This window comes from Mus caroli, chromosome 12 (genome assembly GCF_900094665.2).
Source record: "Mus caroli chromosome 12, CAROLI_EIJ_v1.1, whole genome shotgun sequence".
NCBI lineage: Eukaryota > Metazoa > Chordata > Mammalia > Rodentia > Muridae > Mus > Mus caroli.
Window position 1 is genome coordinate 97,982,883 of NC_034581.1, and position 16,231 is coordinate 97,999,113.

The 16,231-nt window shown below is 51.4% G+C and overlaps 1 protein-coding gene and 1 long non-coding RNA gene across 3 annotated transcripts; one reads left to right on the plus strand and one right to left on the minus strand.

Moving 5' to 3' along the window:
- The first annotated feature begins 9,705 nt into the window (after positions 1-9,705).
- On the plus strand, positions 9,706-15,698 carry Fam181a (family with sequence similarity 181 member A). Of its 2 annotated transcripts, none has more exons than XM_021179441.2 (2): positions 9,706-9,800; positions 14,408-15,610. In XM_021179441.2, the coding sequence occupies exon 2, from the start codon at positions 14,477-14,479 to the stop codon at positions 15,353-15,355; it is 879 nt and encodes a 292-aa protein (XP_021035100.1). In that variant the 5' UTR covers positions 9,706-9,800; positions 14,408-14,476; the 3' UTR covers positions 15,356-15,610. The 2 variants fall into 2 exon arrangements, with proteins under 2 accessions (XP_021035100.1, XP_029340637.1); XM_029484777.1 differs by lacking the exon at positions 9,706-9,800 and adding an exon at positions 13,618-13,724 and having other exon boundaries at positions 14,408-15,698.
- On the minus strand, positions 11,073-13,421 carry LOC110307173. The gene is made up of 3 exons (XR_002379363.1): positions 13,179-13,421; positions 11,449-11,666; positions 11,073-11,327 (listed from the first exon to the last, which is right to left on the minus strand). It is a non-coding gene; the product is annotated as an uncharacterized LOC110307173 (long non-coding RNA).
- Positions 15,699-16,231: the final 533 nt, after the last annotated feature.

Consider the following 16,231-nt stretch of genomic DNA (forward strand, 5'->3'; position numbering starts at 1 on the left):
AGGAGCCTGGATCTTCGGACAAAAAGCCCAGTTTAGCAATGCCTGGGCCACCTGGTGGATGTACTGGGAATTGCAGACAGGTAGCAGTAGGCCAAAACCTGAACCCCCTGACACAGCAAGCAGTCTGGGCCAAAAGATAACCCCATTTTATTTATGGTAGACACAGACTCATAGATGTGTCAATGATCTTCGGGGATCTGTTCCATGTAATAAGGTTTAGAAATCTAGAATTGTCCAGTCAAAACTGATTGGCTTCAAGCCACTTTGGGCTTTTCTGGGTCTTGGTTTCCAAACTTACAGGTGGAAGAGGAATTCACTCTCTGGGGACCCTCTTGGCTCTGAAAACCTTTTGCGTTATAACAGCGACACACAACTACACTTCGCAAAGATAAGACCATTCTTTTGCCAGTCTGAGCTTTGCAGTCTCTGTCCCCTGCTTCACAGGATAGAAACAGGTGGCTGTGATGAGCTGATTCTACCTGGCATCTGCCAGGGCTTGAGAAGATGGCCACTAAATCATACTATACACAAATAAGAGGTGTGGCCAGCCTGAGGCCCTGCCCAGTCTGGCTCCATCTCTTCACTACTGTGCTAACGGTCACGTTGCCTATGACCCACTCCTGCCCTCAGCCGCACACGGGCAGAGCCTCTTCTGTTCTGTTTGCCAGCACCAACAAATGCCAGTTGGTTTCTTCCTCCATTCCAAAAATGTCCTTGGAGGTGAGACCAGGACAGGGACTCCTGAGAGCCCAGGGCAAGAAGACCTGCTCAGCGGGTGACCTGGGATAAGTGAGCAACCTTATCCTCACTGAGCTGTTCCGGAAATGGCAAGGGCAAGTCTCGGACCACTCCAGTGAGGGGAAGGCCAGGCTGCTGGTGCTCCAAGTTTGTCTGCTATTACTCCTTATTCATTTGGGGGAAATTTGGTGACTATAGAGAAGCCCAGATGGCAAATGACAGATCACATTGTTTTGAGTTAAGCTGTTTGTACAGAGCACTAGAATGTGTGTGTGTGCACCTTTCTTTCCCAGGCTGGAGTCAGGATACCTTGGGTCAGAAGCCTACTTCAAGGATCAGGGAGGGGGGGTGTACTGCATCCCCCCTAAGGCTTGCAAGGAGGGGGTGAGGGGCCCATGTTCCTTCTCCCTGCCCTTGACTCCATGTACATGACATCAAAGCCCCAAGGCAGGGACTGTAAGCTAAGTCTTGTGGAGCTGTTTGCCTGATCTACAAACTAAGAATGCTTTTTAAAGGGTGAAGAAGGGGAGGGAGGAGGAGAAAGACCATGAAATACCCTAAATGTAGCCCTCCACAGAGGGTGTGCAGGCCCCTGCCCCAGGACAGTGGAACCGCATAGGGAAGGAACTTTGGACAGCTGCCTGGGAAAAAAGTAAGAACATCTTCATGCTGCCCCTTTGGCTATAAAACTTAGGTTTTATAGTTTCAGCCAGAAGGACAGCGGTGTAATTTTGAGATCAGCTTAGCCTGGTTGAACTAAGAGAAAGCTTTACCCTTAGGCTCCTGGGAAAGAAAGTCTCATTTTATCCCCCAAACCTTAAATCTGAGGGGAGGCAGGATTGGAATTGTGGTACTCCCAGCGTACCCTAGGATTTTAGCCTGTGGAGAGCTGGTATGGGGAAGTGTTGGGCAGTAGGCTGGTCCTGGGGGCACTGAATTCTGGAGCCAGATGTACCTGCAATCTACACTACATTGGGCTTCTTGGTTTTTAAGAGCCATTAACGTCTCCCCTTTCTTCGCCACAGCCTGAGACTGTTTCTGTTGCATGACATTAAAAAGATTCCTAAAATGTTTGCTCTTCAGATCAAAATAGCTTTAAATCTTTTGTTAATCATTCAGGGAGAAATGACTCACCACAGCCTTTGATGCTCAAGTGCTGCTCTCAAAGTTATGATACAAATCCGAACAAACAGACCCTTCCAGGTATTTAAAGTGACAAGAGCCAGAGATGCTAAGAGCCTGTCTCTTCGAGTAATGACCAGTGATGGTCTGATTGACTGGGGGCATAAATTCAGGCAAGCCTGGCACAGAGCTATGCACAGAAATGTGTGCTCCACTGTGTGCAAACGTATCCCAGCTGGAAGGGCTCAGAGAAGGCTCACCCTTCAGAGTCTTTCCTAGTTTTCCTAGAAGAAGCCCCCAGAGATGGAATCGGGGGCTGCCTGCAGAGAAGAGCAGAGCAAAGTGGGAAGGGACTAACCTATAACCTGCTGTGCATCTGTAGTAGTGGGGTAGACATAGAGAAAATACATCTTCCTGTGTATGTGAGAGATAGATACACAGACAGACAGGGAGACAGACAGGGAGACACATAGAGAAATACAGAGACAGAAACAGAGAGGCAGAGGGAGACAAAGAGGCAGAGATAGAAACAGAGAGACAAAGAGAAAGTCACACACATACACAGAGACAGACAGATGGACAGACAGACACAGACAGAGAAATTGAGACAGACAGACAGACAGACAGACAGACAGACAGACAGAGAGACAGAGACAGAGAGAGACAGAGAGAGAGAGAGAGGCAGAGACAGACACATACACAGAAGGAGGGGGTGACAGTGGAAAGACTGAGACACTTATGGCCAGGGAGACTGCTAGACGTCTGGGGTTCAAGCTATACTTGGGACTCATCTTGTAGGCCAGGTGTGCCATGAATGGCCAGCCCAGAAGTGACCTGGACCACCAGTCTCCATGTGCCTCTGCCAAACCCCAGGTCCTTCCTGCTGAGTTCAGCAACCAAATCCAAGCCAACCAGAAAGACCAAATGTCCTTGATTAAGCAGATACAAATGGCTGCTGTGATTCACAGCACATGATAGGCATGCCCTGCAGCCTGGTGTGCTGTGTTTCTTAACTAATATGTGACCTTTGCCTCGGAGGCTGAGCAACCCTGGGGTGGAAGCAGACTGCTGTCTTAGACCTCCACAGCCTTCCATGGCTCTGAAAACATGTCTTCCTTTAAGGCTGTGGTAAGGAAATGGTTGTGAGTCTGGTGGGATGGGGATGCAGGTCACTGAATGGTCTCTATCCCCTGCATCTTTTGAGGACAGATTCTGAGCCACGGTGTGTCCTTTTCAGTCCACACCTGGGGAACGCTCTGAGCTTGGGGCCAGCTGTCTGTTCAGACAGGCAGGTAACTATTGAGTTTCATGGATGCCATACTGGGACTACAGGAACAGACCTAATGACCAGGCCAAGCTGTTCACAGACATCAGGGTTTGCAAGAGGGAGGCAAGACCCAGCCCCTATGCAAGCTGTAAGCCCCTCCCCATTGCTGGTGCCTGTGTCACTGAGGGGTGACCTTCACACTCTAATGTGTCCTATCTTACCCAGGCCTGCACTCAGTCCTTAGCCTCAGGGCCCACCATGCAACCCCCCTCACTGGCCCATTCTCAATCTTCACTCCAGGGACCCAACAAGTAACCTTCACTGAGCTCCCTTATTTGCCCATGAACATGGAATTCTACCCAGGTAGGTCTAGGATTAAGGTCAGTTGGAACAAACTAGCCTACCTTTGCTCCCTCAACAGGGACCACCCTGAGAGAATCGACACTCTCCCAAAGGCTATCCCATCTGGTAGACCCATCTGACACCAGGAGCAATCAGCTTTCACCCAAGTTGCCTACCTTTGGCACCCAGCATATGGAACCTGGGGCATACAGTAGGTGCACAGTGAGTCTGAGGTGTGGTTAAGCTAGCTAGCCAAGAGCCAATGTGCTGGGTGGTGCTTTGAATAAGAACCGCCTGTTAGGCTCATATATTTGAATGCTTAGTCACCAGGGAGTGGCACTATTTTAAAAGATTAGAAGGATTAGGAGGTGTGGCCTTGCTGGAGGAAGTGTGTCACTGGGGATAAGGCTTTGAGGTTTCAAAAGCCCAGGGCAGGCCCAGCATCTCTCTCTCTCTCTCTCTCTCTCTCTCTCTCTCTCTCTCTCTCTCTCTGCTTGCAGATTGGAATGTAGCTGTTGGCTACTTCTCCAGTCTGCCTGCTCCTATGCTCCCATCATGATAATAACGTACTAGACCTCTGAAACTATAAGCAAACCCCAATTAAATGCTATTAGAAGTGTTACCATGGTCATGATGTCTCTTCACAGCAATAGAACAGTGACCAAGAAGCCACTGAGTGCCTACCTAGAACCAAGAGCATTTCTGGCTCCCACGTGGCTGACACCACAGTCAGCTGAGTTCAGACCTTGCCTAGCCTCAGGAGGAGGACACCACCTCATCTGACTGGGTGATGAGGCCAGGAGACCTATCTATTCACCATAGTCTCCCATCTGTGGATCAAGGGGGGGGCAGGAAGAATTACCCGAAGTCACTTACTGCCATGGCAAGCATTCTGTGGCCATTACTGTAGCATTGGAAGATTTTGGCTAGCACCAGAGCATCTTTCTGTCCCCTAGCCTTGAGCATCTTGTTTGTGACGATCAAGGTTCTCTCCAGCTGTTGAAATGCTGGAGATGTACTATAGCCCCAAGGTGACCTGGGGGCTTAGCATGTTATTCCCTGTGTAATGCCTTTCTCCGGGGAATAGGGTGGAGATGACACAGGAACAATACTGCAGTCTGTTTAGGGCTGCTGTGGCAAGAGCTGACTAGGCTCTGTCTTGTCTTCATAGTGGATGCGGTTGCATCCTTGGGTATCCTGTTTTGAACCCCATTCTTTGCTTCACTAGCCCCATAATACTGCCTCTGGGTCTCACTAACCCCAAGAACTGTGTCCTTCCCCCTGCCGTCTATGCTCAGCTTTCCAGATTGAGGTCAGGAGAATGGGGGTCTCCTACCCCCAGGAGCACAGACTCCCTTTGACCCACTCCATAGTCTGCAGCTGCCAGGCTGTGCTTAGAAAAGATCACAGTGCCCTCTACTGGCTTCTGGCTCTGAGCTACCATGAAGAATTGGACTGAGAGGCCGGAACCTGTAGGGACAGACGTGTCCTCTGGCTGCTTAGAAACTGCCAGTCCTACCTTCCTGACTAAGTGCTTGGCATCTTCTAGGGCTCAACTCAGGATCAGCATTTTTGAGGTCAGCCCTGAGCCTTCAGCTCTCAGACTTTCTTCCTGCTTCCAAGCAACGCATAGATTTAAGCTGTGTGGTTGTTCTGCCATTTTGTCTTATTTTTCTGGGGGTCTCACACATGCTAGGCAGGAACTCTCCCATTGAGTTATAGCCAACTTCTTTTTATTTTGAGACAGGCAGGCCTTGAAACTGCAACCCTCATGACCCAGCCTCCCAAGCAGTTGGGATTATCAGCCTGTCGTACGGATCCAGCTGGTTACAACCATGTCATCTTCTGCCACCATGCTTTTCTGAGAAAGAAAAGCCTGTCAAGCCTGGAGCTTGCAGGTGGCCAGAAAACTTGAGTGATCCCGTGGGTGCCCCCTTGTGGCTAGCCAAGGCTGAGCACACAGAAGAGAATCTTGAAGGTGGGTTCAGAAGAGAGGGAGTTGTTTTATTTTATTATTATTATTTAGATGAATGTTTGTTTTCTAAGGGGAGACAGAAAGGGTGTGGATCTAGGAGGATTTGGGGGAGGGCAAACTGTAATCAGATTATATGAAAAAAATCTATTTTCGAATAAAAGAGGGAGAGAAGGAAGAAAAAGGAAGGGCGGAAGACACAGTAGGTCTTGAGAAGCTGGATTCCAACATTAAACAACACCAAGTCGCTTAATGAAAATTGCTGTACATCTTAGCGTGTTTCCCCATCAAACGGGATGGATGGGGTGGATGGCTCTGATGAGTGGCAAAGCTAATCCAGCCCAGAAACAAGCACTCTGTGTGCCTTGCCTTCAAATTCTCCAAGAGCAGGCCAGGGGACCACAGCCTGATAGGAAGAACTGAGGTGGCTCAGAGTGGCCACCCAGCTGATGAGAGGCGGGGCTAAGACCTGAAGCCAGGCGTGTGACGTCAGAGGCCCCCTGCTCAGCCCCACGTGACCTCAGAGGCCCCCACCCTGCCCCGTGTGACTTCAGAGCCCCACCCCCACCCCCACCCAACCCTGTGTGACCTCAGAGGCTCCTATCCTGTCCCAGGTGAGCTCAGAGGCCCCTTATCCTGTCCCAGGTGACCTCAGAGGCTCCTTGTTCTGCCCTGTGTGACCTCAGAGGCTCCTATCCTGTCCCACGTTACCTCAGAGGCCCCTACCCCATCCCATGTGACCCCAGAGGCCCCTTATCCTGTCCCAGGTGACCTAGAGGCCCCTTGTTCTGCCCTGTGTGACCTCAGAGATCCCTTGTCCCTCCCTGTGGTGCTTCTCATGCACCCCCAGGTACCTTCCACCAGTATCTGTGACACACACTGTCTGTTGAAAAAGAAGGTCGCAACAGACAGTAGGAACCTGGTAACCGGATGAGATAGAAACTAAGGTATGAGCTGACAAGGCATTTGTGTGCCTGGAAACCTCACAGACAGAGACACTTGAAGTATATGAAGAAATTATGACCACCACTCAATTAGTCATAGCAAACTCACGGTTTCTGGGAAACCCAGAAGTTTTAAACGGTTCATTCACCCATCCATCCTACTCCTCAGTCACCATTCACTTACCCTTCTCATCCATTCACTCACTCATCCAACTCACCCATCCTATCCATTCATCCACCCACTCACCCATCCTGCCATCCATTTATCCATCTACTCACCCATCCTTCCATTCAATCATCCATCCATTCACCCATGCATCCATCCATCCACCCACTTACCCACACACCCACCCATTGATCCATTCATTCATCCACTTATACATACATACATACATACATACATACATACATACATACATACATACGTTTACCAATCCATCTAACACCCATCTATCCATCCGTCCATCTACACACCTACCTGTCCACTCAGTTGCCTGTACATTCACTCACACACCCCTCCATCTAACCTTGCCTAGAACTTGCACAACCACTTTTCCTTCTAATAAGCAGAAAATTGTTAGAAGAGAGTCACTAAATCCATGTCAAGGGGAAGGTCTTACTACCCACTTCCCATAGTCAGGAGCATGGCGAGGGTTTTGGATCTACTTTACACTAGCATGTGTGTGAAAAGGGCTGTGGTGGAGGTGTTAAGAAAGGAGGAGATAAAAAAAATCAAGATGGGGGAGGAAGGAGATGCCTAAATATGAAGGAGCCTTGTCTTTGGGAAGACATCCAGGGGTTGCCTAATTCCAGGTAACGCTCCAGGAACTATGACCCTTTAGGGTTAAAGGTCCTCAGCTGGTTTCTCTAGTGTGTGTTTGGTGCCTGGTTGCAGGCTGCCATCTCTGCCAGACAGCAGTCTGGTTGGCACTTCTTTGCCTATGGAGACATCAAGATCACCACAGTGAAAACACAGGAGGCAGGTGTGTGGTCATTTCTACAACTGTTCCTTTTGAAGTCCTACTGCCAGGACACAAGGGCTTCTATGGAGAGTGTGTGCAATGTGCCGCTGAGAGGGTTGGTGTGCCCAGGGGTCAAGTCAGGCACCAAAGGGACACTTGAGTCAGCTGACCATCTTTTAAAAAATTATTAGTGGCATTTATTGCAACATAGTCTTCTGAAATATTACATTTCTTTTTTACTAGATATTTTCTTCATTTACATTTCAAATGTTATCCCTTTTCCTGGTTTCCCCTCCAAAAACCCCCTATCCCCTTCCCCCTGCCCTCCAATCCACCCACTCCTGCTTCCTGGCCCTGGCATTCCCCTACACTGGGGCATAGAGCCTTCACAAGACCAAGGGCCTCTCCTCCCATTAATGTCCAACAAGGCCATCCTCTGCTACATATGCAGCTGGAGTCATGGGCTCCTCCATGTGTACTCTTTGGTTGGTGATTTAGTCCGTGGAAGCTCTGGGGGTTGGTTAGTTCATATTGCTGTCCCTCCTATGAAGCTGCAAACCCCTTCAGCTCCTTGGGTCCTTTCTCTAGTTCCTCCATTGGGGACCCTGTGCTCATTCCAATGGTTGGCTGAGAGCATCTGCCTCTGTATTTGTCAGACACTGGTAGAGCCCCTCAGAAGACAGCTATATCAGGCTCCTGTCAGCAAGCACTGCTGGCATCCACAATAGTGTCTGGGTTTCAGCTGACCATTTTACTTCATGTTCTGTCCTTTTTATGCAAGTATTCACTCAGGCACTGTACTGACTGGTTTTGTGTGTTCAACTTGACACAAGCTGGAGTTATCACAGAGAAAGGAGCCTCCCTTGAGGAAATGCCCCAATGAAATCCAGCTGTAAGGCATTTTCTCAATTAGTGATCAAGGGTGGAAGGTCCCATTGTGGGTGGTGCCATCCCTAGGCTGGTAGTCCTGGATCCTTTAAGAAAGCAAGATGAGCAAGCCAGGGGAAGCAAGCCTGTAAGTAACATCCCTCTGAGGCCTCTGCATCAGCTCCTGCATCCTGACCTGCTTGAATTCCAGTCCTGACTTTTTTTGGTGATGACCAGCAATGTAGAAGTGTAAGCAGAACAAATTCTTTCCTCTACAGCTTGCTTCTTGGTCCTGATGTTTGTGCAGGAATAGAAACCCTGATTAAGACAGGCACCCAGCATTTATTATGTGCCTCATGAATGCAAAATGCAGGAAGAACTTAACATTTCTCTCCTACCTTATATCACCCTATTCCTGCAGGAACTTCCTCCCCTGTACATGGCACTAAACTTCTCACTGTCCTGGCACCCCCGAATGCCCACACTCTCTGGATCTGGGTCTTCTCCCAGGTTGTGACTGCTGTCATGTATGACACTCAAAAACTATTGAAAGATGCAGTCAGGGAGGTAGGGCTTGAATGATTCATCCTCTTACCAGTGGTTAAATCACCTATCCTCCTTGAGCCATAGCTTTGTCTGCCAAGTGTGAGAAAATAATGGAATACATCTCACAGAGTGGTTGTAAAGATAAAAAAGCATTGGACATGTGGGGCTGGAGAAATGCCCTAGCAGTTGAGAGCACTGGATGTTCTTCCAGAGGACCCACGTTTGATTCTCAGCACCTCCATGACAGCTCACAACCATCTGTAACTCTAGTTCCAGGGGATCCAATGCCACCTTCTGGCCTCCATGGGTCCTGCACACACATGGTGCACAGATATTCATGCAGGCAAAATAATCATATCCATGAAATGAAAGCAAAGCAAATCTCAAAAAGCAACTTTGAATACCATTAGATGTATAAGATGTTTACTGTGGTTAACACCTGCCTGGGTGTTGGTCGATGTTAGTAAGTGAGTAGTTGGGTATGGTCACTGAGCCTGTAGTTCCAGTCTTTGAGAGGCAGAGGCATGAGGATCACATGTTTCAGGCCAGCCTGGGCTATTTAGTGAAACCTTATCTCAAGGAAAACAAAAACCTGTTGAGTTAAACGGATGCACTCTCCCCCAGGAAGCAAGAGATCTGGGTCCTGCTTAAAGGAATGTGTGCGTGGATAACTCACCGCCCTCCGCCAGTGTTCTATTAAAGTCGCTTGATTTAAAAGTGCTTGATTAAAATTGCAGGAGTTGGATTACTAAAACACCAGGCTTTGCATCCTGTCACCTCCACAGGGAGTCAGGGCCCTGGCACCCAGAGGCCATCACCATCCAACCTCAGGGCAGACATCACTAGCTGATCAAAGCATTCCAAATTCCATGCTGGCCTTGGAATTGTCCCACAAGGCTCTTTGGAGGCATCACCAATCAAATCCGAATTGACAGTTGAGATTAAACTGACTTCTCATTCCTGGCCAGTGCCCTGACTGGATAGGACACAGCACAAGAAGGGCAGGAGAGGACACAGCCAAAGTGAAGTGTCTGTCTGTGGTAGGTCTGAGGGCATACAACAGTATCAGGAATGTGGGCCAGGATCCACTGGGGACAGAACTCTGGGGCACAAAGCCACAACTACCACACTGCTTGTGCTACACCAGCTCCAATGTACAGAGCAAACTTGATCCAGCTCTGTGGGATAGCAAGGAGAAGGGAAGGTGTTGGCTGCACACCAGGCAGCTCTTCTTTTTGTGGGATTTTAACCGCAGTATGAATCTTGCCAGGGACTGTGACCTGCCCCCCAACCTTAAAGGCAAGGAATCCAAGACACCACTCATTGCCATAAGTCTTCACAGTCAGTCATTTTGCCAAGTTTCATAGCTCATGCCGCAGTGACCTCTGTAGAGCATGGTCATGTCCACCTGCATGCCACCCAACTTAAACTTGACGGCTTCCCCACACCATCAGAGAGCAAACAAGGCCTGCTGTGCACACGCTCACTCCTGTCAAATTCCTTCTGAAAGCCGGCCTTCCTGAGGCCCTGTGCAACGGAGGGAGAATGACTGTGTCATCTCGACCTGGAGCCTGTTATCCTCAGACTCCATCTCTGACCTCTTGCTATACTAGGGATACAGCAAGTGAGGTATCCAGGCTAGGGAATAAGATTCTATCCACCCTGATTTGTATTGGGAAGAATCAAAGCATTTACCAACTAGGGACTCCTAGTTAACACCCTGCCTCTGTTGCTGCAGGGACTGACCACACCAGGCTGTAACTGCCCATGGTCACCTGAGGTCCCAGCAGTTCTGTGGGCACAGTCATACTGGGGGTCATTGTTAACCATGAAGTTGAGCAGCCAGGGCAGGAAGCACTCATCCCAGCAGCCAAGGGAGCTTACTCCCCGCTCCCCCACCCCCCAAACCCTCCCAACCCTACTCAGGCTGATTATGGTTGACACTTGCTGCAGGCTGGACTTTGATAGAAGTGCTGCCGTTACGTAAGGGGTTGTTGCATAAGTCACCCTGTGATGCGTGTCCCGTATTAACAGAGCTCCTGGCAAGTTGCTGTACCTCAAGTGGCCTTTGCGTGTTCAAGTCAGAGTGATTGGCCGCACTCCTCCCCAGAGCTGGAGAGGTCAGAGTAAGCCAGCCCTCTGGGCAGGTATAGTCCCTGGGGAAATTAGGTCTGGTTCCAGTTGACAGCTGTCAGACTGCAGCATATGGGGATGTCATAACCAAAGACTGGGACTCACTGCCAACAGGAATCTGTCATTCCCTGTCCAGGGACAGTGGCTCTTCACTGGACAGTAATTCTTGCACCCGGGGAACATTTAGCCCACATTTATTTATACTTTTAGGTCAAGTAGGATTTTTCATTGCTGAGATCTGAGGTACAGGTCTCAGGACTGGCAGTGGGGGCTCCCCATCACACAAGGGCCGAGGAGGGGAAGGTTGGCTGGTGCCCTGCTCTCTCTGGTTGACTTAGTCACTCTGCTCAGCTCACTTGCCTTTGGCAGAGCTCAGCAGAGACTCCTACGTGGGTGCAGCCTGGAATCTGCCCCCTGCTTTAAGTGCCGTCTTCCTAGGGGAAACAAGACAATCTCATTGATCCACTTGCAGCAGCTCTAAGGGTCCTTTGCCAAGAAATCCTCTGCTTCCACGGTCCTAGGACAAACCTGCAGCCAAGCCCTCACTGCCCTTACCTTGCTAAAGTTGGACTGCAAGAAAACAGAACCAGCCATTTCCCGTCACCAAGATGCAGGTCTTCGTTGGAATGGACAAAGCAGTTACTTTCAGAGACAAGAAGCCTTCCCCGTGCCAAGCCGACGTAAGACAGAGCACATGAAGGGCTCTGGAGAGTCTAATGTGAGCTGAGCTGGGTCTTCGTCACTGAACTGTCCTATTCCTCTCTACCTCAAGCCTGGAAAGACATTTTAAGACTGGATTCCCACAGAGCCCACTACCGTGAGAAGCATGGCATGAATGAATACTACAGTGAGGTGCCTTAAGGGCACAGACATGCTGCCGTCTCACAGGAAGCTGAATGGCCGACAGCAACACTCCTGGGAGCCATCTTTTTCTAGGGAATAAGGTCCACAGGTCACAAGCCAGGAGCAGACAAGGGCTGGATGTGTGAGGCAATCTCCCAGCATGTATGGGAAGTAAAAAGGGGGTAATCCAAGACACGTGGAGCACACACTTCCTCGATGTAGGCAGCCAGAGTTCTGACAGGCGCTGGCAGGAGCCTAACCTAGTGGCCACAGGACCCCAGAGTATATCTCCAGCAGAGTGTACCAAGAGTTTGGAACATGACAGATGGGACCCTCTCTTACCTGTCAAGATGGGCTGGGGGCATGCTGCAGAATTTCCCCTTCCAAAGCCCTGACGATTAAGATAGCAGTGGCATAGCCCACAGTTAATGCAGAGGCCGCTGCAGAGGTGGTTACCAGGACAGGGGTCCTAATGCCAGCAGCACACCCTTGTCTGTTCTGCTCTGGCTCTGCACAGAGAGCATGTGGAGCTCTTGGAGTTAGAGATGCAGCTCATTAGCCCTAGGCCGTCTCCTCCCGAGGAGGGAACCTCAGGCTACTCTAGACAGGTGCTTCATCCCTACAGCAGATGTCTCTTGGTGCCGCTCCTAAGTGAGGGTATGCAACCATGCCTGTGGTAAGAAGCTGTGGGCCACTATGCAGTCGGGGAAGAAGCAGAAGAAGATGAAAGACAGGGAAAGGGGAGGAAAGGGGACCTGCGGGGGTCCACTGAGCTGGCTAGCATGGAGACCCTGCCCGTGAGCCCTTCCCAGACAGTTCTCCTTCACCGGGCTGCTGTCAGCCTCACCTTCTTTCTGGGCGTTTGATGGGCAGGGCCACGGCAGCCTGGGCTCCCTCACTTGCTCCAACTGAGCGGCCCTGCTTGCAGCCCTGCCGGCGTTGGCACGGTGACAGTAGCCAAGTGTGCAAACTTGTGCCATTGTCCCTGGGCCAGGGGGAGCCATGGAGACTAGCTAATATGACACAGGAAAATGTTTGCTGATGGCAATTCTATGGGCTTTGTCCACCTCTTTCTCCATCATGACGACTCGATTTAAGTCCCTAACTGTTTGACTACAAACGCAAGGGGACCGTGCAACGCCACCCTTTTGTCCGGCCACACTGAATGGGCAATTCAGGCTTTGTGCAGCTCAATTGAGGAAGCAAACATAAAGACAAGATTCCTGAGAGCCTCGGCTCCCTTCCCATGGATATCCCAGCACCCCTCAGCCAGCCCGCCAGGGCTACCTTTCCCCACATCAGTGCACCTCTCAAATCCATCCCAGGGGCACCCTTCAGGAAGGACGGTTGAAAGAGGTGAGAGACACGAGGCCAGAGACAGAGTCAGAGAATGCACACTCAACACTCAAGGGCAGAGGGAAAGCAGCCCCACTCTGGCTTACCCCATCCGATTGTCTGTCTGCACTGGAGCATGGCAGCTGGAGACCTGAAGTATCTGGGGAAGGTTGGGTGCCTGTCTCACTGCGCCCAGCCCTCCTTGATCCTGAATACTTTTTGTGCACACACACACACACACACACACACACACACACCTCAAGAAACCAGGTTACTGAGGTCAAGGGGAGGAGTGGGTGTGGAGACTGGAGAAAAGTGGGGCTGAAGGGTAGAAATTTACCGGGAAATGATTGCATTTGGGAGCTGTCTTTTTTTTGTGATGGTCCCCATGGTGACAATTTGTGACGGCAAAGAATGTGGGACCGGGGCTCCGCCGCCTGATTGGGATGCTTTGTATCTGGAGAGGCGCTCCTGATTGGCCTGAGGGCCCCCCAGCTCCGGACTTGTCCTCCATTCAGCCCACTCAAGGGCTGTGCACAACTGCTTCTCAGCCTGCACGGAGCTCACTGCACGCCAGCTCGCCAGGCTTGCCGGGGGTCTACGGTGGGGAACCTGCCGGCCACGTTGGCGGGGGGCCCTGGCCTTCACCTTCGGTCAGTACGGAGTCCCGAGTGGTTTGGCCTGGCTGGGTGGAGGGCAGGGCGTGAGCGGACTAGAGCCTTGGGGGAGGGGCACAGTACTGTGGGTGGTGGCCGAGGAGGCATGAAATTGCTGCAGATGCTACAGGGGAGTCCCTGCGGCCGGCAGGGATGAGCCTTGAAGGCAGGTCTAGATTAAGTGCTAGACAGAGATCCTGCCTGGCCCTGTGTGAGAGTTAGGGGTGGAGCGTGGGGACTGCAGAGGGGGCGGGGTGGTGGGAGGGGAAGGCCACCACCAAGGAGGGGGAAGGGGGCTTGGCCTTCTTTAGAGGATTTCTTTGGCTTTGAAAATAAAAACTTGAATGGTGAGTCATGCGCGCTGGCCTTCACGATGTGTGGGAGATGCGACTAACTGGGAATGTAGCCCCAGCAATGCCACTTGTAGCTAGGTGGCTTTGAGCAAGGTGTTTGCAGTTTCTGAGCCTTGACTTCCCAGAAGAGGGCAACAGACCCCAGAAGACTGAATGAGATAGTTGACACCTGTCTCATCTCAGATAGTCAGCCCCATTGTGGATTCTGTTTGGGACAGAAGAATGCCCAGGTTGGGAGACGTATGCATTGGGTCCTGGTGGCCCTGGGGAAGGCGTAACAGCCCTGGAGAGACTCCTGCTGCCTATTGCGTTCATTGTGTTCCCTAGGTCTGCCCTGTGCGCTCCTCCAGAGCCCATGCTCTTCATGGAAAGCCCTGCACAGTTGATGCACAGGTGATGGCAGCTGACAGCGACGTGAAGATGCTTCTGAATTTTGTCAACCTGGCGTCCAGTGACATCAAGGCGGCCCTGGACAAGTCCGCACCCTGCCGCCGCTCTGTGGACCATCGCAAGTACCTGCAGAAGCAACTCAAGCGCTTCTCTCAGAAGTACTCGCGGCTCCCTAGGGGCCTGCCTGGCAGGGTGGCAGAGCCCCACCTGCAGAGGGGACCTGAAGAGAGGCCTGGACGGCCACCCCTCCATCCCTGTCCCCAATCCAGCCCCGGTGGGGGTGGGAGCTGCACAGAAAAGGCCCTGGGGACCCCCTTCAGGGAGGAATGCCTTTCTAAGGATCAGGGCTTCCGGGGGCTGAATCCAGAGGCTGCTAGACCTGGCCAGGTTCCCATGAGGAAGAGACAGCTGCCCGCCTCGTTCTGGGAGGAGCCAAGGCCCACCCTCAGCTACCCAATGGGGCTGGAGGTGGGCCTGGCCCCCAGGGAGGCATCTCTGTATGAGAATAAGAAAAACTGCAAGGGTCTGGAGTCCCTGGGGCCCGAGACTGCTCCACTGCCCATGTCCCCAAGGGTACTAGCTGACACGGAGCCACTCAAGATGTCTGGGGTATCCTTGGTAGGCAACCTGGATGCTTGGAGCTACTGCCCTTTCCAGTCCCATGGACAGCCCATCTTCCCAGGTCTGCCAGGGGTCCTGCCTCAGGGCCCAGTACCCAGTCTGGGCCTGTGGAGGAGAAGCCTGGCCTCGCCTGTGGATCTGGCCCACTTCTGCAAGGGTGTGGACACCCCAGGGCCCAAAGTGTACAGACCCGTAGTTCTGAAGCCTATCCCGACTAAGCCAGCCATGCCTCCCCCTATCTTCAATGTCTTTGGCTACCTCTAGCTGAACACCCTCAGCCCTCTCTCTTTTGGCCTCCAGGATGGGGGTCAGTCACTGACAAGCTCTCCGTGTGAGGAGGGAGCTGGGCAGGGGCCTGGCCAGGCTGCCTCAGGGACAAGGCTCCTCAGACAGGTACCTATGCGGAGGGAGCTTGCAGCTTGTGGACCAAGGCACAGGAAAACACGGGAAGTGAGACCCTAGTGTGGCAGCTGCCCATCACACACCTGTTCAGCTGCCATCCCCCCCCCGGGGGGGGGGGCGAGGGGGCATCTTGCTTGTTCATTCTGTTCTTTGTAAATATTGAGAAAGTTAAAAAAAAATAAAAATAAAGATTTCTTTTGCAGTTTTCACCTCTTGGATGTCATGAAATGGGATAGTCCCGGATGCAGGGTCGGCATAGAGAATAGCTACTACAGGTGGGAGTGGCCTGAGACTTTTGAGATGTCTGGAGGTGGGTGCTGGGAAACACAGCTCAATTCCTAGGAAGAGGTGAGAGGGGATGCGGGAAGAGCTCAGGGAAGGATGTTCGGTCCAGACATCTGAAGGAAGAGGTGGGCCAAGTCTGGATTCCCATGGTTCATGATGCTCAGGGAGGTAGAGATATAATTTTGGTGTGTCTGGCTATGTCAGAGTGGCCATGCACAGTCCTGGTCAGAGAGGACACCAGGACAAATGGGATTTCAGTTTCACGTGACCAAGACAAGTGGTTTGACCAAACCGTTCCTTTTAAGCACGAGCAGTGATTATATGTCCACAGTGAACCAAACCAAACCCAAATTCCAGAACTGCAGAACCCCAAAGGCACAGTCTTTTGACTGACCCAATCATATTCTGATTTCTCTCCGCCATAGCAATGAAATGTTGTCTGTGGCTCAGTAG